We start from the raw sequence: 27,645 nt of genomic DNA, 5'->3' as shown, positions 1-27,645 counted from the left end.
ACCAGACACCAGCATTAGACACAGGGGTCTGAGTGTCAGCCCTGTGGAGCCCCTCTTCTCAGTTGCTAAGTTTGAGTGATTCCAAATGCTCCCCTTTGTTCTCCTAGCCCTACGAGCTATAGATGCCTCCTGCTGTTGCCGCCTCCGTGATCTCTCAGGGTTGTCTTTTTACAACTTTAAAGTTGTCTTTAGGGGCACCTGGGTGGCTCAGTCCATTGAGCGTCGGACTTCGGCTCAGGTCATGATCTCGCGGTCCATGAGTTTGAGCGCCCAGAGCCCCGCATCCGGCTCTGTGCTGACAGCTCACAGCCTGGAGCCTGCTTTGAATCCTGTGTCTCCTCTCTGCCACTCCCCTGCTCATGCTCTCTCTATCTCAAAAATAAACAAACATTAAAAAAATGGTTTTAGGGGCGCCTGGGTGGCGCAGTCGGTTAAGCGTCCGACTTCAGCCAGGTCACGATCTCGCGGTCCGTGAGTTCGAGCCCCGCATCAGGCTCTGGGCTGATGGCTCGGAGCCTGGAGCCTGTTTCCGATTCTGTGTCTCCCTCTCTCTCTGCCCCTCCCCCGTTCATGCTCTGTCACTCTCTGTCCCAAAAAAAAAAAAAAAAAAAAAAAAAAAAATTTAAAAAAAAAAAAAAAAAAAAAAGGTTTTAAGTTGTGTTTAATAACTTCCAGTTATTTAGCTACAGCTTTATACCTGGTTAACGGTTCCAAATGTTCTTTATACTAAATCCCCTCTATGCAATGACTGGTATGGTTCTGTCTCATTGGCTGGACCCTGACTGATACAGAAATTGGTACTCAGGGGGAGTCCCAGAAAATCTCAAAAGACAGGAATAGGGATCTGGTTTGGTTGTGTCCTTGGATTTCAGGGTGCTGAGCTCCTTGCCGATGGGAAACACAATGGGACGAATCCACCGCGTGCTGTGGCATCATGATTAATCAAATTATCACCTGTGGTTATTTGTGACGGAGTGCCAACTAAAGCAAGTGCCTTGGGGGCCCAAGTGATTGTTGCACTTGACTGTTATGGCAGTGATGATGACTACAGGAATGCTTCTGAATGCATCAGAGTTCTTGCAGAAAGAAAATGACAAGGTTGGATCTTTAAACTCTCCGTCTAAGTCACAGTCAGAGAATCAGAGTTTCCAGGATAACCATAAAACAATGTCTTATTTCTTCTAGCCCCCAGACTTATCTGCTACAAATAAAGCAAAATATTGTGCATGTTGGGGCGCCTGGGTGGCTCAGTCGGTTGAGCGTCTGACTTCAGCTCAGGTCATGATCTCGCAGTCTGTGAGTTCAGGCCCCGCATCGGGCTCTGTGCTGACAACTCAGAGCCTGGAGCCTGCTTTGAATTCTGGGTCTCCCTCTCTCTCTGCCCTTACCCCACTCATGCCCTGTCTGTCTGTCTGTCTGTCTGTCAAAAAATAAATAAAACATAAAAAAAATATTGTGCATGTTGCACAATTACATCAGTTGAATTCAGTCTTATTAAATCTTTCTGGTGATTGAGAAGGACTGGGACCCTGAAACTTGGAATGAGGACATCTAGTTTGACTCTCAGAGTCTCCTCCATTCTACTAGCAGATGGGAAGGGAGCAAAGATCAGCACTTGGGACTTCTGTGAGACAGCTTGTCACTTCCACTCACATTCCATTAGCTAGAATTCAGTCACTTGGCCACACCCATCTGTAAGAGAGGCTGGGAACTGTGGGTATTGGTGAGAATGAGTAGTTTATGCCACACTAAATGGGTCATTAGTGACATTTAAGATAGAAGGGTTTTTTTTTTTAAAGTTTATTTATTTATTTTGAGAGAGAGCAGGGGAGGGAGAGAGAATCCCAAGCAGGCTCCGGCACTGTAGTGCAGAGCCTGATGCGGGGCTTGAACCCACAAACCACGAGATCATGGCCTGAGCCAAAGTCAGATGCTTAACCGACTGAGCCACCCAGGCGCCCCTTAGATTTTATTTTTAAGTAATCTCTACACCCAGTGTGGGGCTTGAACTTACAACCCAAAGACCAAGAGTCGCATGCTGTATGGACTGACCCAGCCAGGTGCCCCAAGATAGAGGTTTTAGAGGAGTGATGTCAACAGAGGCTAAACTGAAAAAAGTCAAATGAATGGGTGGTATGCAAGTGGTAGCTGCTCTTTAAATGAGAGAGAAAAAGATAAACCTGACTCTAGAACGAGGAGGGAATGCTGTTTCTGTTATTGATATTTTAGTTTCATTTTGCCTTTTAATTGATAGAGGAGAATAGAGTGTGTGTTTGCAGTCTGTATGAACGGAGAGCGACATGAGTGGACATGAGTGGAGGCCTGGCCATGGGCAGAAGGAAGCCCACATCTTTAAGACGAGAGGAAAGGATCCATGCAAATGGGGAGATTATGAGGTAGAGAGGAGGAAAGCTGAAATCAAGCAGGATAGTTTGAGTTTCTGGAAAGTGACAAGGAGCAAGCAAAGGTGTAGGGCTGCAAAAGAACCCAGTTGGGTGGGACAGCAGGACTCTTTACTGAAACCAGTATGTCCGGTTTTTAACTTTGTTCTACAGCCAAGGAGCAAGAGGGGAAGAAGCCCACAACATGGTTCACTCCAAGGTGGGGCTCATCAGACCCAGGATCTTTGGCACCAAAGGCATGGCTGGGCAGCCTCTGGCATGTGTAACAATTAGTGATCCTTGAGGTCACTGTTGTTACCTTTCCACCCCTCTGCATCGTGTATTTTGACTTTCTTTTTTTTTTTTTTTTTTTATTAATTTTTTTTTTCAACGTTTTTTATTTATTTTTGGGACAGAGAGAGACAGAGCATGAACGGGGAAGGGGCAGAGAGAGAGGGAGACACAGAATCGGAAACAGGCTCCAGGCTCCGAGCCATCAGCCCAGAGCCCGACGCGGGGCTCGAACTCACGGACCGCGAGATCGTGACCTGGCTGAAGTCGGACGCTTAACCGACTGCGCCACCCAGGCGCCCCATTGACTTTCTTTTTTACTCTCTCCTATGCTCGTCTCCAGCTCTCCCTTTTCCTATACTTTTCCTTAGGTTTTCCAGTAACTCCAGTGTTGTGGACAGACCCTAAGGTAACCCCTAGTGATTCCTGCCTCCTGCTATTCACATTTTTTTTTGTGATTCTCTCTTTTTGAGTTCGAGTGGGACCTGTGACTTTCTTCTCACCTATAGAATATGGCAAAGGTGACGCGACGTCATTCCTGCTACATACATAATAAGTTACATTATGTGAAACTCTGACTTAGCACACTGGAGTCAGACTCTCCTTGTGGGCCTGATGAAATAAGCAGCCATGTTGGAGAAACCCACATGGCAAGGAACTGTGGGAATCTCTAGGAACTGCAGATGGCCTCTGGAACCTGAGGGAAGCCTTCAGCTGACAGCCAGCAAAAATCTCAGGCCCTGAGTCACTGAGTCTAAGGAAATAAGTTCTGCCAACAAAACTTGAGTGGGCTTGCAAGTGGATTCTTCCCCAGTTGAGTCTCCAGATGAGGATGCAGCCTTGCTGATACCTTGACTGCAGCCTTCTGAGACTCAGAGCAAAGGATTCAACTGACTGGGTTGGGGCTCCAGACCTGGAATGTATGAGATAATAATGTGTATTGTTTTAAGCCACTAAATTTGCGATAATTTGTTACACAGCCATTTGGAAAGCAAACACACCCAAAATTCTTGAAAAATACTGAGGCCTGTGGCATCAACTCTACATCAACCCAGATATCTAGATAACCCTTGGTCTGGGTCCAGATCACAGATCTGGGTGAGGGAAGGTCAGGATGTGCCACACACGCCCACTGGGCATTGTGAACTCCAAGACAGTCGTTAACAGGCCCCTGGGTTTCAAAGCAGATTGTGTCCCCACGCCCTCCCCTGCCAGTCCCCACGCCCTACCCCCCCCCCCCCCCCCCCAATACCTATCCAGTCAGACCTCAGAGATGGGTGAAGCCTGGCCCTGGAATTACAGATTGCCAGAAGTAGATCAAGAAGTCCACCACTCGAATCTCGGCGCTTGGCAAGGTGCCTGGCACACAGGGGACACCCAAGAAATGATTTCATTGCAAGGGAACAGAGGGCGCCCGGGAGCGCGCATCTGCTGCCCCGTCATCTTGCAGAGGGGACCGCCGCGGCTCAGGGTGCGCAGCGGGGCCGGGGCCGGCCGCGGGACGCGAGCGCCATCCCGGGCCCAGGCGGAGGGGGCGCTGCGGCGGGAGGCCGCGCGGGGCGGGGGCGGGGGCGGGGCGGCGGCAGGGCCGCCCCCAGCAAGCGAGCGCCGGGCGCGCGCGCGCGCGCGCGCGCCGCCGCCGCCACCGCCACTACCACCTCCGCTGCTCGGCCCCGGTCCCGCTGCGGCCCGGCCGGCCCGTGGGGCGCGGAGCCGAGGCCCGCGGCCGGCCGCATGAAGGACTGCGAGTACCAGCAGATCAGCCCCGGGGCCGCCCCGCCGCCCGCCTCCCCTGGGGCGCGCCGCCCTGGTCCAGCCGCGCCCCCCGGCCCCGGCCCCGGGCCCCCGCCGCCCGCCAGCGCGCCGCGCTGGAGCGGCAGCGGCAGCGGCAGCGGCAGCGGGAGCATCGGCCGCCGCCCGCGGCGCAAGTGGGAGGTGTTCCCGGGCCGCAACCGCTTCTACTGCGGCGGCCGCCTCATGCTGGCCGGCCACGGCGGCGTCTTCGCACTCACGCTGCTGCTCATCCTCACCACCACCATCCTCTTCTTCGTCTTCGAGTGAGTCCCGCGGTGCCCCCGGCCCCGCCCCCTCGGGCGCCCCCATCCCTCCGGTCCCCTCCGCCCCCTGCCGCGCACTCCGCCCGCCCGGCTCCTCGGCGAGCACTCCCGCCCTTCTGGTCTCCCGCTGGGCGCCCGGTCCACTCCGACCTCCTCGGGCGCTCCACCCTTCCCTGCACCTGCCAGGCACTCTCTCCTCCCTGCTCCTCCCGGGCCTGCGTCCTCGCCCGCTCAGGATCTGCCCCCAGGCCTTTCCAGTCCCCTCGCGTGTCTCTCATAGGCCCTCCCTGGCCCTCACCACCCACCGCCCCAACCCCATCCCTACTGTCCTTCCTCCCTCGCCCATCTGGATGCTCCATCCACACGGGGCCCCATCGCCCCATCCTCTGGCCTGTCTCCTGTCCCTCCCTGCCTTTCCCTGGCACCCTGCCTTTGCCAGCCCCTGCCAGGAGCCCCATACTTGCCAGTCCCTGCACCGACCCATCCTCTCTTCCCTCTCAGAACCTGGCTCAGGCCTCCCGGATCCCCTGGCCCTCACCTCTCTGCTGGACCATCTCTTGGCCAGCCCCTGCTTCTTTCTGACCCCTTGAGGCATCTTTGCTTTATATCCCTTCCAGACAACTTCTGAATCTTTTCTGTGTCCTTTGGCTTTATACTACCCATCACAATTCTCCCAGCTGCCTCCGTGTCCCACCAGGGTCCCTTCTGGGGTCCCCTGTCATCTCTTACTCTCAGACCCTTCCCCCTTCCTTTCACCTCAGTCATTCTCCCTCTAGGCCCTCAGGCAATCTTCCCAGACTGCTTTGGGCCTCTTAGGCCTCCCTTCCCTCTCCAGTACCTTCCTTAGTTTCCCCAGTGGTTCTAGTCCTTCCCTCTGACTCCGGCAGGTCCCTGCCCCCCACCCCATGTACCCCTGGCTTTCTTTGCATTCTCACCATTCTGGAGCAAACCTCTGGCCTGTCCCATGGCAGGAACAGCTGCAGTGCCTTGTTATTTTTCAAGAGAGTCCACAGTGCTTTGGTGTGATAGGTCCTGTTTGCCCCTGTGGGGTTTTGACCTCTTTACATCCCCGGTGACCCAGGGTAGGCCCACACAGTAGCTCCCTTTTCTGGTTGGAGGAGGAATGCTTGTCACTTCCCAGAAGTTTTGCACTCCACCTTTGGTCTCTAGCTTGAGCCGCCTGCTGTGTGATCCCTTGCACACACACTCACACTCACCCACACAGCTTCCCCTCCGGGTTCTCCCCCATCCTTTGTGGTCTTGCTTAATTGTGCGGTGTGGTTAAGAACTCCATCTCTGGAGCCAACAGACCTGGTTCAAATCCCAGCCCCACCACACACTATCCGCGTGACTCTGGGATAGTCCCTTCACCTTGGAGCCCTACTTTCGTCATCTATAAAATGGGGTTTATAATAGGTTGTCATGAGGGTGGCACTATGTCATGTGCGTAAGGTTTTAACCAGTAACAAGCACTTAATGCTGGCTGCTGTTATTAGCTGTTTTCTTCACCATAAAACACGTCCTAAGGGCCTGTGGCCGTGCTAAGGCTGCCACAAAGACGCCACCCCCAGGTACCCTCTCCAGCTGCCAGATCATGTATCTGCAACCTTGGGTTTCCCCTTGAAGCAAGGTGAGGACTTCCTACAAATTAGCTTCTCCCTTTCACCCTTCCTTTCTGAGTCAGGGTGGATGAAAAGTTCCAGGAAAATATAACACGCAGGAGCTCTGGGGAGCCCCCAGCCTCCAGTGTGTTCCTTGGGCTGAGTTTCAGATCCACCTTGCTGAGCTGACCCGACCCGACCCGACCCGCATGAGTGTTTTGAAAGTTCCTTTTCCAGTACCTCCAGGGCTGCAACCTGAGCAGGAGGAAGTTGACCGCCCCCCCCCCCCCCCCCCCCCCCGCCCCCAGTCCTGTGACACTGAGGCGTGGGATTCGGTTAGTTCAGAAGCAGGATCTTCTCTGGGCTGCGTGGGTATCTTGACTGATGACAGATTTGTCCCCCAGAGAAGGGAGAAAAGAGGACTTCTGGGTTCAGGGAGGGCTTGTGAATCATCTTGCCTTGTCTCTGCCCTAATTCACTTGGGCTGGTGGAGTTGGCAGGAGGGTTTGGGGTTTGGGCTCAGACCTCCCCTGGGTCTAGACTGGGGTGTTACCTCAGTAGGGACCCAGGGTGTGGGAACGCTGGAGAGTGAGTGAGCTCACACTCTTCCATTGCGCTGGAAAAAGGTAGAGTGGCTCTCTAGGGCTTTTCCTGCTGAGAATGGTTTTGCTTCATTGTTTGGTTGGGTAAATTATTGCACAGGGCTCTCAGCAGGGTATCTGGCTTCTGCCCCACTTCCCACCCCACATGGAGGCCAGAGTGCCCCTTTAATTCTAAGTCAGATCCCAGGCTCCCCCTGGAGTTCTCTCTGGCTTTCTGGGATAAGAACCAAAGTCTTCCTCTCCGTCCATCTCCCCCCACTATCCCCCTGTGCGTCCTCCTCCAGGCACATTGGCCTCTTTGCATATTCCTGCCTCAGGGCCTTTGCACCATTTGGAATACCCTTCCTTTAGAGAGTCTCATGGCTCACTCCTTCACTTTTTTTCCCTCCTTCCCTAACTGCCCCTATAAGTGAACAAACCACTCCCCTCCCTCCTATCCCCTCTTCCCGGACTACTTGTTTTCTGGAAGCACTTGCCACCATCTGAACATACTATGCCTATACTTTCTGCTAGTTTGTTGCCTGTCTCTTCGCCACAGAAGGGCTTCGTTCTCCACACTGTTTTGTCTTTGGTGCCTAGAACTGGGCCTGGTGGGTAGTAGGCATTCAGTACGGTAAATATTTGTTGAATGAACAGAGAGAGTACCTGATGAGGGCCCGGAGGCCCCAGTCCTGTCTTTGGCTGACAGGGTGACCTTGAATGTGGCTGTGGGCCTCAGAGCCCCCCTCTGTAAAATCAGGGAGCTAGCACTTGGTGTTTCTGAGTGCTCTACGAGTCTCAGACTTCATCTCCGTCCCCCCAAAAGTCTGGTGATACATGAACTGGTTGATTGGCATGTGGGTGACACAGAGGGCCCAGCTTTGAGTCTTGAACCCAGGGACCACTGAGATGTTTGGGGCGGAATGTGGTCCAGTTGGAGCCGTTGGACCTGGCAGTCTTTGCTCTTCAAGGGAAGGGCCTCTCTGGAAGCCAGAGCTTCTGGGAGTAGAGGCTGTGGAAACAGAGTATGTGTCCACAGGTTTGCTTTCTGTAACTGTGCCAGCTCCTGGAGCCTCTTCTGATTCTGGCCTCCCAGCAGCCTGTCATTTCCCAAGTAGCAGCTCCTCACCCCATCAGGTGCCACTCTAGCTCTGGGAGGGAAGGCAGCGTAGGACAGCGGTTAATAGTTTGGGCAGGCCTCAGGGTCAGCCTGAGCACAGGCTGTCCTCCAAACCAACTGGGGTCGGGGACCTGAAAGCATGGGCTTGGGATGCCAGCCCTGGGATGACAGTGGCAGTGCATAGACCGTGCTCTTCCCCTAACCCCCTGCACGTGGCTAACCCCTACTTATTCTTCAGATTTTAGCTTAGACATTATCTCCTCCAGCCAGATATTCCTGACTGTTCTGCTGTTTTCCTCTCTCCCATGTTAGCACACAAAGCCCTGTGTAGCACTTCTCTCTCTGTTTACCTGTCTTTTCCCCACTAGACCGCAGCCTCATGACAGGTGGAGAAACAACACTCTTATTCACTGCCATTATTCCTGCTGTTTGTTGATGGTATTGCCTGGCATATGTGAGACCTCGCTAAATATTTGTGGAGTAACTGAATGAATGAATAAGTGAACATTGTCGTGGACGGTCAACTCAAGTGACTACCTAGTTCATTGGTAGCGGCTGCCTGAAGCTCTGTGTTTAGAAGGATTCTGAAGCTGCAGCTAAGTGCCGGGGTTAAGAGTGCTGGGATCTAGACCTCTCTCCTTAGCTCATTTAAAAAAAAAAAAAAAAAAAAAAAAAGTTCTGGGCTCTATTGATCATGTCTGCTGCTGGCTCAGAGGGAAAGTGCAAAGATCAATTAGTGATGTCTGCTCCAGGCACTCTTGGAGGAGTGGCTGCGCTCACCTAGGAGCTGTCCCTCTTCCTCAGGGAAAGGCTGTATGCCAGAATGCGGAGTGGTGTTGATGGCATGACACGTGTCTAGTGCTGTAGCCCTGTGTTCCAGGGAGCCCTTGGGGTATCTGCTCATCTCTCTCTCCCTCTCTCTCTCTAGCTGTCCCTTCCTGGCCCGCCAGCTGACCCTCGCCATCCCCATCATCGCTGCCATCCTCTTCTTCTTCGTCATGAGCTGCCTGCTGCAGACCAGCTTCACCGACCCTGGGATCCTGCCCCGGGCCACCGTCTGTGAGGCAGCCGCTCTAGAGAAACAAATCGGTGAGGCTCCTACTCCAGCTGAAGCTGCGTCTCCCGGCTCCACATTCCTTGGTTTGAGAGGAGGCCCGATTTTCTCTTCCCACACCTTGCCAGGAACTGAGGGCACAGTAGTGAGTGAGGCAGGCTGGAGCTGACCCTGGGGTGGAAACGCATGATAAACAAGGGAACAGAGGAGCAAGTAAGAAATGCTAGCCGACGAAGCCTACCAAGGCCGTCAGCTTAGTACTGAGTGCTCGCTGGGGGTCAGGCAGTGTCTTCACCTCTTTACATGCATGATCTTATTTAATCCCCCAATAATCCTATGAGACCAGGACTGTTGTTGCTTTCCTTTTGCTGATTAAATTAAGTCTCAGAGGAGTAAAGTAAGTGGTCCAAGATCATACAGGAAGTGGAAGAGCTGGACTGAGATCTCATACAGTCTGACCAGAGGCCCTGCTCTTAAACATTCATATACACTTATTCACTCATCATTTGTCGAACCCCTATTATGTGCCCGACCCTTTTCTAGATGCTGACGATACAGTAGTGAACAAATAGGACAGTAATCCCCTGCGCTCTCGGAGCTGATGTTCCAGTGGGAGGAGAAAGACAGTTAACAAATATCTAGGACGTCAGGGGAGAGTAAAGTAGGGAGGGAGGGTAAGAGCTGGAGGGGGGAAGGGTGTATGATTTTAAACTGGGTGGTCAGGGAACACTTTGTGAAGGAGGTGACTTCTGAGCAAAGAAGCAAAGACCTGAAGAGACAAGGGATTGAACTCTGTAGGCTTCTAGGGGAAAAGCACAGTAGGTGTGGGGAGTGGGGAGTTTAGAGTAGGTGATCTGGGAAAGCCTGTAGGAGGAGGTGTACTTGAGAGGAGCTCTGAATGGTGTGATGGAGCCAGTAACGCACAGTCTGGAAACAGTAAAAGCAAAAGCCTGGAGTGGTGAACAAGCTGGTATGTTTGTTGGCTTTTAATGTTTATTTATTTATTTTGAGAGAGAGAGAGAGAGAGCATGAGCAGGGGAGGGGCAGAAAGAGAGCGAGTGAGAATCCCAAGCAGGCTTGACATCGTCAGCATAGAGCCCGACGCGGGGCTTAATGCCACGAACCGTGAGATCACGACCCGAGCCGAAATCAAGAATCAGATACTTAACCAACTGAGCCTCCCAGGCGCCCCAAGCTTGGTATGTGTAAGGAACAGCAGGAAGGCCATTGTGGCCAGAAAGAACCTGTGCTCCCAAGGCACCGCAGATAGCCCTTGATTCCTCCCAGACCACTGTGTGGGTCCCCCTGGGAGGCTGGGTGCTGGGCCTTAATCTGAGCTTGCTGCACCCTCGCTCCTTCCTGGGGAGAAGTGACGTGGCTCTTTGCACACCGGTTTCCGGTCTGTGGTTGGCTCCTTCCCCTCACAGGGTGGCTTTCAGACAGGCTTTTAAACGTCTGACTGGCCTTGAACAGACCCGGTGGCCTGTTAATGTCAGAGCTGCTGCATCCATCACTGGGAGTCATTTCACTGCTTCTCTGGCACAGCTCGGGAGGGTGGGCAGGAAGGGTGAGGATGTTCTCTTGCTCTTCGTTCTTCGGCTCATCCCTCTGCCCAGGCCTGTCTTCGGCCACGCCCTCGATTGCTGTCTTCCTCTGCCTGCATCCAGCTTCCTTCCCCCTTGCCCCACTGGGCCACTCACCACTCGGCCTCTTAGACTCAACTCTGCTCCTTCAGATTTCTGCAGTCTGACCTGGGCGGTCCACCTGGCAACAGGGGAGGCTCTGTGGCAACCCATTTCTCCTGCCTCCAACTCAGGGCTAATCGTGAGGCAGGATTATTGTCCAGTCCAGCCTGAGCTTGGGGATCTGGCCCCCTGGAATCCTCTGGCCTCCTGTGAGTTGTGTGGGCAATAATGACAACTGTAATCCCCCATGTTTGGGGACCGCTTGGCTGCGTGTAGTGAGTGTTTTCCATCCATTATCCCCACAGATCCTCTCAGTGGCCCGTCTGTGCCGATGCAGAAACTGAGGCAGGGGGATCACGTGGCCAGGGAGTGGAGGTGTGGAGAGGGACTGTTGTGTGCCTTGATTCCCAAATGCCTCGCTTTCTTTTCTGAGATGGCCACAGGGATGCAATTCCCCATCTTCTGCGGCCGCACTATCTTTATTCTTATGTCTCAACCCAGGTATTCCGTCCTCTGAGAAGCCTTCATGACCCCAGTTGGGCCAGACCTTCCGTGACACCTTCCAAGAGCTCCGTGTCCTTCCTTTCTTGGCCCTGTGCTGCATGGTGGTGGTTACAGAATTGTTGGGCAGGCCCGGCAGCCTTTCCTGGACAGTGAGGTCTTGTTTACCTAGGCTGCCAAGTGGAGGGTCCAGGGATATTGGCTGAATGGCTGAGCCTCTGTGGAGGCCCTCCTTGATGTCCCTAGGTGACTGATGGAGAGACAGTTGGAACTTCTCCCAGTTAGGCATTACGGTTTAATCGTTTATGTGTTAATTCTATATGCTGGCTCCTGACTACAGGGGAGGAGGTGGGAGGCCAAAAATGAATCCGATGTGAACCCTGCCTTCCGATGGTTTCCAGGCTAGCTCAGTCCCAGGTAGAAGGCCTAACCAGCTGCTACAGGTGAGATCAGGCTTTGGAAGTGGATCAGAGAAACAGGAGTATCTTCTGCCTGGAGGATATGGGGAAGCTTCATGGAGAGGTGCCTTGAGCCAAAGCTTAAAGTTTGGGTAGAGTTCAAGCCCAGGAATATGTGTGAAGGGAGCCTCCAGGCAGATGGAACAGAGGAGGAGAGAACAGAGTGGGAAGGAGCAGGGACAGGCATGGAACCCTGAGCAGGCCATATTGGCTGGAAAAGGAGCAATACTTCAGAGAATTAGAGAAATTCTGGTTGGAGAATGGGGTGGAGTTAGTCCCACGGGACCCTAAATGTCAGGGTTAGAGACTTTCCTTTGGGAACAGCTGCTAAGCCTGGAAAGTGACATCTTTGAGGCCTCTGAACTCTGAAACTTGAACAGGAGCCAAATTTGAGGGTGTGGCCAGGAGGTTTCTAATCAGGGTGAAATATATTTTCTTGAAAAGGACAAAGGTCACTGAGCCTTTTCCAGAAGGTTGGAGACCTACTTTGAGGTGGATGGTGCTGTCCACATAAACATGAACTGATGCTCACCGGGGCCCATGCAGACTGTGGGCTTCTCGCTTTGGCCCCATAGGCCAGCCACTCCAGCCCAACAGGTTCTAGCCCAAGGCTCCTGCCTTTCAAGGACCGTCTGAAGTGGGGTGACCAGCTCCTTCCAGTCTCGTGTCCGGGAAACCCCTCAGGCACAGGCGAACCGGGGTGGCTGGTCACCCGGGTCTGAGATGTTGACTTGTCAGCTGGCAAGCCCTCTAGCTGGGTCATCCCACAGGGCCATACAGAGTGCAGGCACTTTGGGAAGTTGGAAAAGAGGTAGGAGGTGCCAACATTGCTCCCAGTCTGATGGGAGACGATAGAAACATCCAGGTCTGAGTGACAGACGCTAATGTAGACACGTTTACAGCTCACAGAATGGACATAAAGGCTGCGTCTCCTTCCGCCACCACACAGCAGGTCACAAACCGCAGCCTGTCTGTGCCCAGGGTCCTTCTGAAGCCCACTGCCCTAGGGCAGACCTGTCTCATTTGCCGCCTGGATTGACTGCTGACCAGGCCCCAACACCTTCAGTCATAGTTGTCTTCCCAGGACTCAGATTTGGCCCCAGCCCTCCCTGGTTTAGAATTCGGGTGACTCCCAGGTGCCCTCAACAGTATTTCCTGAAGATCGGTCTTTTGAGTACAATGGTCGCAATTTTTCCCTTTCTGCACCTCATCTTGTACCTTCAATTTCCTTAGTGTTTCCTTTAGGTGACTCATTTTTAAGTGTATTTTACAAGGAACATTGTTATCAACCTTGTAAGCCAAAAGCCTCTTACTGGAAATAGAACCTAATCATAAAAACAGAAACATAACAATGTTACAGAACTCTTGTGGTTACAGTTGCTAGCAAAAAGCAGTCCCTTTGAGGCCTGTGAGGATCACAGGCATTAGGTATTAGAAGTTGAGACTTTTTAGGGCGACCGGGTGGCTCAGTCGGTTAAGGGTCTGACTTCGGCTCAGGTCATGATCTTGCGGTTTGTGGGTTCGAGCCCCTGTGTTGGGCTCTGTGCTGACAGCTCGGAGCCTGGAACCTACCTCGGATTCTGTGTCTCTGTCTCTCTCTGCTCTCACTCTCTCTCTCTCTCTCTCTCTCTCAAAAATAAACATACATTTAAAAATTTTTTTAAAGTTGAGACTTTTCCCCTTGATGGAGTCAGAGGCTTGAGTGAAAATTGAAGAGGGAGGAACTTTCTCATCCCATGAATTCGTGTTGCCTAGTGTTGCGGCCAGGAAACATCGTCTTCCACTTTCCTGCAGACTTGCCCGCAGAGGCGCACTTGCAGGGTGAAGGCACACTCCAGCCTACCTGCCCGCACTTCCCACCCCTGCAGCCCTCTGTCCCACTGCCTGTGCTTTGTTCCCACAGCCCCTCTCCGGCCATGCCCTCTTTCTGGTGAGCCCAAGGGGTCATTCCTCCTGATCCTGCTTAACTGCCACTTCACCTTTTGCTGCCTTCAGTGCTGCCTCCTGCCCCCACCCCCACACATTTCCTCCCCCTCCCGTCTCCACTACAGACACCAGTAACACCATGAATCCACGAGCTGTGGGGTAGACCTTTGTCATCTCTGATTCACATCATCATCTTCCAAGTTTGATAATGTTATTACCCAGTGAGCAACTGAGGCTCAGAGAGGTTAAGCAGCTTCCTCAAAGTCACAAGCCAGCAAGTGGCCAGGCCAGGTTTCAAAATGAGATCAGGCTGGCTGGGCCCAGAGTCCCCACATTTGACTCGCAGTGCCTCTTACACAGACTCTGTAATTATGTGCTTCCCCCCCTCACTGGGCCCTCAGGCCAAGCTCTTCCTGTATCTCCGCCCCCCAGCCCACCACTAAGCTGATATCCTGTAGGTGCTCCATAAACCTCTGGAATGAACAGAAAGGGTCAGGTGGGGACTACAGTGACCCAGTGCTCCCGGCCCCGGGCGCTGTGGCTGACCTTGAACTGACCTGGAAGCTGGGAAGACCACAGCCCCGCAGCTGCTTCCTCCACCGGTGGGGGCAACGGAAGGCCCAGCGGTCAGGACCCAGCAAGGCTGGTGGCGATCCCAGCCTTCCCTCGCTAATGCCGACTCGGTAGCGCCTGCCAGCCCCAGGGTGCTTCCGTGCCAGCCACTGGGCTTGAGTCACAGAGCCGGCCGGCTGGCTCTGAGTGCAGAGTGCCTGCCTGCTCCCCTCCACGGGCTGCGGTTGGGGCGAGACCCAGAGCATGCCCCTTGGTCAGGAGGAGAGTGTGGGGAGATTCATTTGCTTCTCACAGCCGTTCAGTGAGGAGCCTTCGCCCTCATTTCACATCCCCAGGGGCTATAGATTCCCACCCGCAAGGCAGCAGGGAGGCCTTACTAGCCTGAGAGGGACTTGACTTCTTGGGGGGGGGGGGGCGGGGAGAGAGAGAGAGAGCGCGCGCACGCGCCCTGGAGTAGATCTTAGATTCCTTTTGAGCAGGGATAACATCTCTTCCCACTCTGACTTCCTTCCTTTCGTCAACAAATATTTTCTGGACTGGGTGAACAAAGCAAATGTTTTCTTTCTTTCTTTCTTTCTTTCTTTCTTTCTTTCTTTCTTTCTTTCTTTCTTTCTTCCTTTTTCTTTTCTTTCTTTTCTCTTCTTTTCTTTTCTTTTCTTTTCTCTTTTCTTTTCTTTTCTTCTTTTTTAGCACAAAGCCTGGCCTGCGGCTTGAACTCACGACCCTGTGATCAAGAGTCACATGCTTGCTCTACCAACTGAGCCAGCCAGGTGTGCCCCCCGACCCCGCTTTTTAAAAATGTTTTCATTGTTCATTTTTTTAAATGTTTATTTATTTTTGGGAGAGAAAAACAGCACAAGTGGGCGAGGGGTAGAGAGGGAAGGAGACACAGAATTGGAAGCAGGCTCCAAACCCAGCTGTCAGCACAGAGCCCGACGCGGGGCTCGAACCCACGAACCGTGAGATCATGACCTGAGCCGAAGTCAGATGCTGAACTGACTGAGCCACCCAGGCGCCCTTGTGAATTTTTTTTAAAGCAAACACATTTGACTCTTCTGTACTTGCCTCTTCTCCCCTCACCTGCCACCTCTAGGCCTTGATATAGTGGTTGGTAATGTTTGAGAGAATATTTGGAAGACAAGGGTTCCAATTTCAGCGTCCCCCCACCTTATGCTATTGAAATCTGTTTCCTCATCTGTAAAATGGGGGTACATGTCCTCTTGCCCGGCCCAGAACGTTTTTTATGCATCCAGTGAGACCGGGAATAACGGTACCCTTTGAAAATTGTTTTTCTCTATTGAAACTTAAGAGGCTGAGCCTCGTGCTCAGGAATGGCACACGGGCCTGCTCCCGGCCCCGAGGAGCTGCCACCTGCGCTGGCTGCTAGCGGGAGTTGGTGAGGAGGAAACTGAGGCTGAGGCCAGGGCCGTGATTGGGCAGCGTGGTCTGGCCGGAGAATAAGCCCTGGGGCAGCTCCTTGCCTCCCTCCCGAGTGGGGTTCGCTTTCCACAGTGACCCCGCTGCAGGGCCTCCTTTGACCCACCTTGTTCAGGGCCCCGCAGTTGGGGACTTTCATTTGGCATCTGGGTGGCTCCCTTGCTCAAGTGTGACACACTCTCCTCTTGGCAGCCTAAAGAAGAGCGTCACTTCTTCTTTCCGAGTTCTAGAGAGGGGCAGCCTGGCCCCCGGAGGACACGGCGTGCTGGTAGGAGTTCCCTCCCTGCCTTGGCGAGGGCTTGTGGGAATCCAGTGAGGATTCCAGAAACTTCTCTCTTCCTCTTTCCTGAAAGGGTCTGGGGCTCTCCTTCACTCACAGCCAGGTTGTTTTCTGAAGTTTCTTCTTAAATCAGCTGTTTGGAATATAGCATCTCCTAGAACAATAATAACGGCTAATATTTATTAAGCTCATGCCAGGTGCCGGACGCTTTGCTAAACCCACTTGCCAAACTCTTCCTGCATCTTCCAAATAGCACTAGGAGGCGGATTTGATTATGTCCCATTTTCTTTTTTACCAGATGAGGGTCAGAGAGACTTGACCCACATCACATGGCTAATTGTGGTTGGGCCACCTATCTGTCTGGCTCCAAAGCCTGTGTCCAAGCCTGGAAGACAGCAGTGGGCAGGGACAGGAGCTGGACCTGGGGCCCGTGGAGTAGGGTTACAGGCCGGGTTTGGAGTAGCATCAAGAGTTTTGGGAAGAGCTGGAGAATTCTGCAGGCTAGAGGGTCCCAGTGTGAACCGTGTCACTACTGAGGGTCCTTCGAATCTAGCACTGTGCTTAGGGCGGCCTTGCAGCACCTCATTGGGCACTCACCACAATCCTGTGAGATCAAGACTGTCTTATCTCCATTTTACGGATGAGGAAACTGAGGCTGCAAGAGGCGAAGGGACTTTCTTCAGTAGCAAGGAGGCAGCAAAATCATGATTCGAACCTAGGGTTTCAGGTTCCAGAGCCTGTGCCTTGCCGTCCCTCTGAGAACAGCAGTTAGTAAGTACTCCCCAAGTGCCGGTTCCTTTACATGTACAATTTCTGATCCTTCCATAAACCTTCCAGGCAGTGGTTATTATTTGTCTGCTTTTTCAGATGCCACCACGGGCTCACAGAGGTTGAGTGGCTTTCCTGGGGGTACTAGCTAATAAACGGAAGGGTCAGGATTTGAACTCTGGGCCTGCCTTGGTCCAAAGCCTGTGCTCTCTCCTCTTTGCCTGCTCCCTCATGGTTCATTGGATGGGACTGCCTGTTTATTCCACCATCCCTGCCACCCGGGGGCGTGCGGTCTAGGTGTCTGCACACAGCAGGCCCATCACAGCCCAGCCTGGGGCAGGTACTGTGTGCAAGGCACGGGAGCAGCCGTGCTCAGAGAAGCTGCTGGAGGCTAGGCAGGGAGCCGGAGAGTCCTGGTGAGCAAGGAGACGGCGGGGGCCAGGGCTTGGCCAGGACAGGGGCAGGAAGCCAAGGCTGCAGGGATTCATAGGGCCAAACTAGTGGGAGAAAAGCCTGGAGTGGAGGTTGAGCCCAATTGTGGAGGTCCCTAGTATCAGGACAGGAAGTTGTCCTTTTATCTGTTTTTTTAGGGGAGGCCAGGGAAGGGTTATAACTCAAGAGGGGTTATTTATTTATTTATTTATTTATTTATTTATTTATTTATTTATTTTGAGAGAGGAGGGGCAGAGAGAGAAGGGGACAGAGGATCCCAAGGAGACTCCGTGCTGACAGCGGAGAGCCCGATGTGGGGCTTAAACTCATGAACCGAAGTCAGACGCTTGACCAACTGAGCCACCCAGGTGCCCCCAAAAGGAATTATTTAGAGAAATGTGGTGGGTTGGAAGGCAGAGGGGCTGGAAGCAGGGAGTCTTCAGGGGAGGCTGTTTGGTGACAGGGTTCTGGCCTGGCTTAGAGCATTGGGAGGAGAGTGAAAGATTATGAAGGAAGATCCTGAGAAGACCTGGTGACTGGCCAGGAAAGGGTGAGGTAGAAGGAAGGGTCTGCAAAAGGCCTCCAAACTGAGTTTTCCTGCCTCTGCCACTCAGTGGCTGTGTGACTTTGGGCAAATCCCCTGACCTCTCTGGGCCTGTTTTCTCATTTGTAAACTGAAGGGGTTAGAAGAGAGGCGGTCAGTGGGGAGACGATTATAGTTTTCTATGCACTGGGCGCTGCATTATATGCTCTTTGACGTTCTTTCCGGCTCTTGGGTTGTGCCTTTGGCAGAAATGAGGAACCAGGCAGGGTTAAATAACACCATTATGACACTTTGAAATTTACAAAAAGACCTCAAGCCCAAGTTTTGGAAACTTGGCTTCATATCCTGGTTCTGCCACTTCCTAGCCAGGAGCGGCCTCAGACATGTCACTGAACGTCACCAAAAAGTCTCCTGAACTATAACCTGGAGGTGACTGACGTTAGTAATCCTACCTCCTGGGATGTTCTCTGGATGCAAGGAGATAATGCCTACGAAGTGCTCGGCATATAGGAGGAGGCGCTCAGTGTGGTGTTTTCTTTCCCTTGACTCTTCCTTTCTCTTCGTAATTATGGGAGCTAATAATAACAGCGTGCTTCTTAAGCATTTACTTTGTGTCACTTCATGTTTTTACCTCAGGTCACCCTCACAACAACCCTGTGATGTGGGTACTGTTATTATCCCCCTTTCAGTGATCAAGGAAACAGAGGCTCAGAGAGGTTAAACGATTTGCCCTGTTGAACATCTAGCAGACGATATCACCGGGAGAAACCCAGATAAAAAGACGTGGGGCCAGGATTCGTGCTCCATTCTACCTGTTCTTTCCATTTTACAGATGAGAAAACTGAGGCTCAGAGAAGTACATTTGGCTTTAACATTTCCCCTAACCACTGGGTGGCAAAACCAGGTTTCAGAGTGTGTCCACTGGCCTCAAACCACCTGGCCTCTGTCATGCTGCCTGTTTTAAAGAAGAGATGTTCTGGGGCGCCTGGGTGGCTCAGTCGGTTGAGCATCCGATTTCTGATCAGGTCGTGATCTTATGGTTCATGAGTTTGAACCCCACATCAGGCTCTGTGCTGTCAGCATAGAGCCTGCTTTGGATCCTCTGTCTCTGTCTCTGCCCCTTCCTAGCTCGTGCTCACGCGCTCGCTCACTCTCTCTCTCAAAAATAAAAAAAATAAACATTTTTTAAGAGTAAAGAAAAGATGTTCAGATGCTTAGTTCCATTTTATTTTATTTTATTTTATTTTATTTTATTTTATTTTATTTTATTTTATTTTTATTCTTTTTAATGTTTATTTATTTTTGACAGAGAGACAGAGTGCGAGTTGGGGAGGGGCAGAGAGAGACACACACAGAATCTGAAGCAGGCTCCGGGCTCTGAGCTGTCAGCACAGGGCCCGACTCAGGGCTCAAATTCAGAAGCCATGAGATCATGACCTGAGGCAAAGTTGGACGCTTAACCAACTGAGCCACCCAGGGGCCCCTGCTTAGTTCCATTTTAAACATGTTATGGTTGGGGGGGATGGTGAACAGCCTGGTAAGAAAGAGTCTGTTTGGTAACTGGAATGTGAGACACAAGTCTGTGTGCTTCACTGATGCATGCCAAGTGCCTAGAATAGTGCCTGGCACCTGCTGGACACTCAGTAATCATTGGAGGCAGGTGGCCAAACTGGAGATATTATCTGGGGAGTGTCCAGTAGAAGTGATGGCTGGGAGCATAGTAAAGGGCTAGGGATCACAGGCAGCCTCATGTGATTCTCAGGTTCTGTCCAGAAATAAGCCACTGCCCTGGGGACTTTGGTCCTTTGAGGTCCGGGGGACCAAGAGGCTCAGTGGGTAGAATTGTGGGCTTTTGCATATGACAGACCAGGGTTTGGATTCCTGCTTGCCAGCATATGAGTTTGTGACTTTGCACAAGTTACTTAAACCTTTCTTTTCTTTCTTTAAAAAAAAAAATTTTTTTTTTAAATGTTTATTTATTTTTGAGAGAGAGACACAGCACGAGCAGGGGAAGGGCAGAGAGAGAGCGAGACACAGGGTCCGAAGCAGGCTCCAGGCTCTGAGCTGTCAGCACAGAGCCCGACGTGGGGCTCGAACCCACCCACGAACTGCAAGATCATGACCTGAGCCTGAAGTCAGACACTCAACCAGCTGAGCCCCTTAAATCTTTCTTTTTGTTAAGTTTTTACTGAAATATAATGGGCTTATAAAAAAGTGTACAAATCCTAAGTGTTCTGTTGAGTGTTCACAAACTGAACACACGCATGTAATCAGCACCCTGATCAAGAAACAGTATATGAGCAGTGTCCCAGGAGCTCCCCCTTGCCTTTCTGGTCAGTGTCACCCCTCCAGAGGTGACCATGATCTTGACTGCTACCATATTAGATTACTTTTAGTTGTTTTTGAACATTTTGTGTTCTTACGTATGTGGTTTCTTCACTTTACACATGTTTATGAGATTTATCCATAGTTCTTTTTTTTTTTTTTTTAATGTTTATTTATTTTTGAGACAGAGAGAGACCGAGCATGAACGGGGGAGGGTCAGAGAGAGAGGGAGACACAGAATCGGAAACAGGCTCCAGGCTCTGAGCTGTCAGCAGAGAGCCCGACGCGGGGCTCGAACCCACGGACCGTGAGATCATGACCCGAGCCGAAGTCAGATGCTCAACCGACTGAGCCACCCAAGCGCCCCTATCCATAGTTCTTATGTGTGGTTGAGGATCGTTCATTCTTTGCTCTATAGAACTCCATACTACCTTTTGTTAATCTGTTCTATTTATGGGCATTTGCGTAGGTCCAGATTTTGGCTGAGATTCTTGTTGTGAATATTCCTGTACATCTTTTGGTGCACATCAAATCTTGCACATTTCAGGGGGCCGGGTTGGCTCAGTCAGAGAATATGTGACTCTTGATCTCAGGGTCATGAGTTCGAGCCCCATGTTGGGTGTAGAGTTTACCTAAAAAAATTTTTTTTATGGGGCGCCTGGGTGGCTCAGTCGGTTAAGCGTCCGGCTTTGGCTCAGGTCATGATCTCGCGGTTCGTGAGTTCAAGCCCCGCGTCGGGCTCTGTGCTGACAGCTCGGAGCCTGGAGCCTGCTTCAGATTCTGTGTCTCCCTCTCTCTCTAGCCCTTCCCCCCTCGAGCTCTGTCTCTCTCTCTTTCTCTCTCTCAAAAATAAATAAACTTTAAAAAAAAATTTTTAAAGAATTTTTTTTTAATCATGTACATTTCTGTTGGGGAGATACCTAGGAGTGGGCTTGCTGGGGGTGCATATGTTGAACTTTGGTGGTTAGTGTTAAGTAGTTTTTCAGAGTGGTTATATGAGATTTCTAGTTGCCTTACATTTTTACCAACACTTGATTTTTAAAATTGTTTTCATCTTAGCCATTCTGGTACATGTGTGGTGGTAACATTTTATGGTTTTATTTGCATTTCATTGAAGACTAATGAGCATGAATACCTTTTCATGTGTTTATTAGCCATTGGACAGCTTCTTTTATGAAATACCTATTTGAATCTTTTGTCCACATTTGAATTGAGATGTCTGAACTTTTTCTTACTGACATATAGGGATTCTTCATGTGTTCTGGTTACAAATGCTTTGTTCTTGTTCAAATCTTCTACTCTGAAGGTCACCTTTTCATTTTTTTTTTAAGACTTTTTTTTTTAAGGTTTATTTATTTTGAGAGAGAGGGACACAGTGCATGACAGGGGAAGGGGCAAAGAGCGAGAGAGACACAGAATCCGAAACAGGCTCTAGGCTCTGAGCTGTCAACACAGAGCCCGATGCAGGGCTTGAACTCACAGTGAGATCATGACCTGAGCCAAAGTCGGAGCCCAACTGACCGAGCTACACAGGCGCCCCTCATTTTTTTCATTGTATCTTTAGATGAACACAAGTTATTACTGTTCTTGTTAAGTAATTGGTATGTCCAACATGGGGCCAAACTCACGACCCGGAGATCAAGAGTTGCACGTGCTACCAACTGAGCCAACCAGGTGCCCCAAATAGAAGTTCTTAATTTTGGGGGCACCTGTGTAGCTCAGTCAGTTACGCGTTCGACTCTTCATTTCAGCTCAGGTCATGATCTCACAGCTTGTGAGTTTGTGCCCCATGTTGGGCTCTGTGCTGACAGCATGGAGCCTGCTTGAGATTCTCTCCCTCTCTGCTCCTCCCCCGGCTCGCACTCTCTTTCAAATATACTTAAAGAAAAAGAAGTTCTTAATTTTGATGTGATGCTGTTATACCAGATTGTTCTTTTATGATTTGCCCCTTTGGGTCTTAAGAAATCTTTGTCTGCTCCACAGTCATGTCTCCTTTTTTTTTTTTTTTTTAATCCCAGGCTTTTGCATTTAGAGCTACAATCTGTCTGAAATTGAATGTTTGGTGGGAGGCAGGATCCAGATGCTTTTTCCCCCATTTGTTTACCCAGTGGACTCAGCACTGTTTATTGGGGGCCCATTTTCTTTCACACCACTTCAGTGTTACCCTTGTCGTAAACCACTTGGTCATTGACATGTCAGGTCTGTTTCTGGATTCTCTTTTCTGTTCCATTGATCAGCATTTCTACCCTCCCACCCAAACCAGACCTTCTTAATCATTAGCTTTCTATCATTAGTCTTGATCTCTAGTCATAGGAGTCCTTAGCTTTGTCCTTCAGGAATGCGTTGGCTGTCTTTGGCCCTTTGCATTTCCATATGAATTTTATAACGAGTTTGACAATTTCCACCCCCCCCCCAAAAAAAAAAAAACATACTGAGATTTTTGATTGGGATTATGTTGATCTACAGATTGATTTAGGGAGAATAAAACCTTTTCTAAAATTGTGTCTTTTAATCCATGAATGCAATATATCTCTGCATTTCTTTTCCTCTTAAAATTTTTATTATGAAGAACTTCAAACATCCAGAAAAGTGTGAAATACAATGAGTTTCTTTCTTTTAAGTTTATTTATTTATTTTGAGAGCGAACGCGCACACACCAGCGGGGGATGGGCAGAGAGAAGAAGAGACAGAATCCCAACTAGGCTCTGTGCCATCAGTGCAGAGCGAGATGCAGGCCTCAGATTCACAAACTGTGAGATCATGACCTGAGCTGAGACCAAGAGTCAGACGCTTAACTGACCAGGCCACCCAGGCGCCCCAATAGAATTAATTTATGCATGTTCATCATCTAGATTTAATAGTTGTTATTAGTGTATCTTATTTGTGTCATATATATTTGTAGTTCTTTTTTTTTTTTAAGATTTTATTTTTAAGTAATCTCTGCATCCAACATGGGTCTCGAGCTCACAAGCCCGAGATCCAGAGTTGCGTGCTCTTCCGACAGAGCCAGCCAGGCGCCCCTATATTTACAATTCTTTTTTTTTTTTTTTAATGTTTATTTATTTCTGAGAGAGACAGAGTGCAAGCAGGGGAGAGGCAGAGAGAGGGAGACACAGAATCCAAAGCAGGCTCCAGGCTCCAAGCTGTCAGCATGGAGCCCGAGGTGGGGCTCCAACTCAACGAACCGTGAGATCATGACCCGAGCCGACATCGGACGCTTAACTGTCTCCCTCTCTTTGTAAGTGACGTGGATTTTGTTAGACATCAGGATCAGTGGTGTTGTAGGTGCCCCGCATTCTGGATCTGATTGTTTTCTCATAGTGTTGTTTACTTTGTCTTCCATCCCCTGTACCTCCTAGAAACTGGAACTTAGGTCTAGGCTTGACTAGATAAACCTCCCCCAGTCTTCCCAGAGTCGCCTTCTCAAAGTTGTGTAAGACCAGCAGTGCGTGAGCATGTGGGTAATGCTTTAGCACAGGGCTTGGCACACAGCAAATTTCGGTAGGTAGCAGCTCTTAATATCTGTCCCCTCCTTGGGCCCGCCAATGGCTTGTTCCCAGGAAACGGTTTCCCTAAGGCTTCTCCTGTCCGTGCCAGGCAGCAGTGGCTTCCACCCAGCTGGGGCTCCTGGCTCTGGGCTTGGACATTCCCCATCTTTCTGTCCTCCCACCCCCAGATAACACAGGCAGTTCCACGTACCGGCCACCCCCTCGGACCCGGGAGGTGATGATCAACGGGCAGATGGTCAAGTTGAAGTACTGCTTCACCTGCAAGATGTTTCGGCCACCCCGGACCTCACACTGCAGTGTCTGCGACAACTGTGTGGGTGAGTGGGAGGCAGCAGGAAGCGGTGCAGGGAGCCCTGAAGACAGAGGAGTCACTCATGGGGGCGGGGGTGTGTCTGAAATAGCCAGAGCTGGGCAGGAAGTCACCCAAATTTGCTCTGATCGAGGAAGGGCTGTGGGGAGAGGCTCAGAGTGTGACCAGTGGTATCTTGGCTTCAGCCCAGGATTGGTAGATTCCTTTCCCCCAGCTCTGAAGTATGGGGGAGATGCAGAGAGACCCTGGACCCTTCTCCCAGGACTCAGCCTGGTCCTCAGTAGGTCCAAGTTTCTAGGAACCAGAGACTAGAGCAATAACATTCTAGATACTTTGGGGCCAGAAAGAGAATGATTTACCATCCAGCAGCCCAGAGCCAGCTATACTGAATGACTTTGATCTGATTCCCAGGGTTTGGGAGGGACAAGAATCTGAGAACAGAGGAGTTCAAGCCAGTCAGGTAGAGAGGATGTGGCCAGGATTGGAAGCTAAGCTCCAGGCCCACACCTTCGGTGGTTGCTGGCGAACCAGAGGCTGTTTTGTCTCCTCTTCTTGCTCTCCAGAGGCCGGGCAGCTCTGATGGGGACCGAGGGTGTGCCCCTGGAAGGGTGTCATAAGGGAAATGCTATGTAAGAGGATCCAGGTGAGCTGAGCCACGGTGACTGAGCGTGGTCCCCAGGGCAGTGAGCTCATCACGCTAGCTCAGCACTCCCTGAGAGAACAGTAGGGAACACCCCATGACAGCAGGCAGCCGAGTGGGTGACTCAGTGGGCGTTATTCTTCCCTGAGAATCCGCAAAGGGTGCTGGCCATGGTAGGAGGCCTGCAGTGGGCTTGTGATCCACATTCCCACAGAGGACTTTCATTACCAGTCTGGGTGTGACACCAGCAGCCCCGCCCCCCCCCCCCGCCCCCACCCACCGCCCTGGGGTGCTAGTGTGAGCTCAGCCCTCTGGCCAGGCCTTACATGCCAGCTCTCCACAAGTTACACAGCGGCCCCGCCCCTCCCTGAGCCTCTAGTTCTAGAGCAGGGAATGGGGAGCGTTGTTTGTCGCAGGTGGCCAGGGTCGTAGGCCAGGCGACAAGTGCTTTTTGTGCATCTTCGTACCACGCACAGCTGGACGTGGGACTCAGCTCGGTGTGAGGCCAACACCGGCCCCCTCGTGGAGTTTACCATCCAGCAGGGGTAATTGGCCGGTCCGCTAATTATTAATAAGTATGTAAACACACATGGGCAAAGAGCCACAGAAGATAAGTAGCAGCGGGTAACAGAGGGCCCTCACCTTGTCTGGGATCAGAGGAGGCTTTCTTAAGGAAGTGGCTTTGCAGCTGAGATACAAAAGAGGAATCGCCCTTAACCAGGTGAAGAGATAGAGAAGAATGTGTGAGGCAGTGGGAAGCTTGCAGAAAGGCCCAGAAGCAGGGAGCGTGTGAGGAGCTGCGAATCGGCTGAATGGGCCGGTACAGAGAGAGTGTGGGGGAAGAAAGCCCCAGCTGTGGCGTGAGGCCTCCAAACACCTGTGCTGGTTGCAGCCCAGGCACGCTAACCTGTCCCCCCCTCCCCCCCCCCCCGCCCCCGGGCCCTTTTCCAGAACGGTTTGACCATCACTGCCCCTGGGTGGGCAACTGTGTGGGGAGACGGAACTACCGCTTCTTCTACGCGTTTATTCTCTCCCTCTCGTTCCTGACGGCCTTCATCTTCGCCTGTGTGGTCACCCACCTGACGCTGCGTGAGTTGGGCGTGGGGGCAGGGGTGTGCAGGAGGGGTGGGCCGGCAAGCTCTGCCAAGTCAAGGGGCTGTGGTCACTGTCCATCTGAGCTGTGCCCTGTCCTGTTTTCTCCTCCCCAGGCTCTCAGGGAAGCAACTTCCTCTCCACTCTGAAGGAGACACCAGCGAGATATCCTTTGTCAGCCAATAGATCCCCTGGTGGGAACGAGGCCCCTTCACTGGGGTGGATCCCCACACCTCATCCTGTAATCCGGGGGGAATGGTGTAGCGCTAATGTTTGTCCTCTAGAATAATCTGATATACCAGCTGCTTCCGTTTCCTCCCCGGCTAGAGCTGATCCTAAACAGTCTGATCAAAGGGCTGGGGTGGCCAAGAACTCTCAGGAGCCACAGTCCCTGTCTTCCCTTAAGACACCAAGCAACCGGGACGGGGTTCTTGTGCGGGGTTCTTGGTGCCTGGCATCTTCAGTTCCCCCTACTGTCCATCACCCGTCCTGCTCTTGAATGGGCTCCCGAACCCTTCTTAGGGCTCAGGAGGTAATCCTGTCGAGAAGTGGTGACTGGACCGCAGGAAGGTTACAAACCCATCTCCTTTCTGGGGAAATCGCTCACGGAAGGATAGGTGAGAAGGGCTGGGCATGGCAGGCCTCCAGGGGCCGGGGAGGCCCCCAGCCCTGTCCCGGTGTGGGTCCTTGACCACCCTGCTCACTGTGCTGGAGTTGGTGATCTGCTTCTTCTCCATCTGGTCCATCCTGGGCCTCTCAGGGTTTCATACTTACCTCGTCGCCTCCAACCTGACAACTAACGAAGACGTGAGTAAGGCTGGAGCAACCTCCATTCACTGGGCAGGAGGCGGGGCCCTGGGCAGGAGGCGGGGCTCTGGGCAGGAGGCGGGGCTCTAGGCAGGAGGCGGGGCCCTGGGCAGGAGGCTGGGCGAGGGGGCCTGCAGCGGCCGGCCGCAGTGCAGCCTGACTCGCCTGACTCGGGCTGCTGGGGTAACACGGGTGGGGACAGAGGGTGGCCAGACATTGCCTTCCAGTGCTCCTGGCTTGGCCCTGGGAGATCCAGTACAGCGTCTTCTAAGGCCCCCACGTGCCTTGGCCCCTCCGCACAGGCTTTCTCGCTAACCCAGAGGCAGTGCTCCACCGTAACAGTCCTTACGTTTGGCCCGCGTGTTAACTGTCTCCAGAGTTCTTTCAGCTCCCATCATCTCTTTGGGTCCTTTTGCCAACTCTGAGGCAGAAGGAACAGGGATGCTTTTTCTCCTGTTTGATGGCTGAGTGACTTGCCCCAAGGTCACACGGCCAGAAAGGGACAGAGTCAGGGTTGTGGCCAAAAGCCCTGGGCTACCCTTGCTGCGCCCCACCACACTGCACTTACAGGCAAAGAGATGTGACTATTCTCAGGGTGCCCCTGGGGTTCCCTTGGGCATCCTTATTGAGGGAGACAGCGAGGATAGGACTATGGGGCTATGTCAACCCTCCCTACCTGCTGCCTTTCAGACCCCCACCAGCAAGCATTGTTTGAGCGCCCACTGTGTGCTCAGCCCCGGGCCCGACCTGACCTCCCCTTCTTTTCTCCCAAACGATAAAAAAGTAAATGACAGCATCTGTGCCAGGGCCACCATCAGATACTGCTCAGAGGCCCGTGACCAACAGAAAATACATCTCTTGACCTCAGCCTCTCATTCTGGGAAACAGAACTTAACACTCATGATAGGGTTTCATGTGCTGAATGATTGGTACAGAGCAGAAATGACATCAGCCAGCATCTCCCAAGGCAGTTTTGTGGGTGCTGGTTCTTCAAGATGTTACTAGGGGTTAAGCAAAAAGATGTGTTATAGCCAAATGACTTTGGGAAACTCTGGGTTAAAGTCAAGCAAGTATCCTTTGTTGCTAAACTCTTCAGTGCCTTTGATAGCTGGCCTCACAAATCAAGAGATGGCAAGATTTCATCTCCAACGATGCTATCACAGTTCCCTGTTTTTCAAATGAGGACTGAGATTCAGGGAAGTGCTCTGTCCAGGGTCATGCAGTGTGTCGGGGGCAGGGCCAGGGCTCATAGCCAGGTCAGCCTGAGCTCTGT

The 27,645-nt window shown here is 51.9% G+C and overlaps 1 protein-coding gene across 3 annotated transcripts in view; it reads left to right on the top strand.

Moving 5' to 3' along the window:
- Positions 1–4,291: 4,291 nt before the first annotated feature.
- The window catches only part of ZDHHC18 (zinc finger DHHC-type palmitoyltransferase 18), a 28,681-nt gene continuing 5,327 nt past the window's right edge, over positions 4,292–27,645 (top strand). For 2 of the 3 annotated variants that reach the window (XM_053898773.1, XM_053898774.1), the window contains exons 1-6: positions 4,293–4,729; positions 8,960–9,120; positions 23,691–23,840; positions 25,425–25,562; positions 25,682–25,730; positions 26,270–26,372. In XM_053898773.1, the coding sequence (XP_053754748.1) occupies positions 4,407–4,729; positions 8,960–9,120; positions 23,691–23,840; positions 25,425–25,562; positions 25,682–25,730; positions 26,270–26,372 (924 nt within the window). In that variant the 5' untranslated portion in view covers positions 4,293–4,406. Of the gene's footprint in view, positions 4,730–8,959; positions 9,121–23,690; positions 23,841–25,424; positions 25,563–25,681; positions 25,731–26,269; positions 26,373–27,645 lie in introns of all 3 variants that reach the window. The other variant, XM_053898772.1, reaches the window with a different exon arrangement.

Source organism: Panthera pardus, unplaced genomic scaffold (assembly GCF_024362965.1).
Source record: "Panthera pardus isolate Hobbes unplaced genomic scaffold, ASM2436296v1 HiC_scaffold_11, whole genome shotgun sequence".
Lineage (NCBI taxonomy): Eukaryota > Metazoa > Chordata > Mammalia > Carnivora > Felidae > Panthera > Panthera pardus.
The sequence above is the reverse complement of the archived record's forward strand: the minus strand, read 5'-3'. Positions and strand labels throughout refer to the sequence as shown.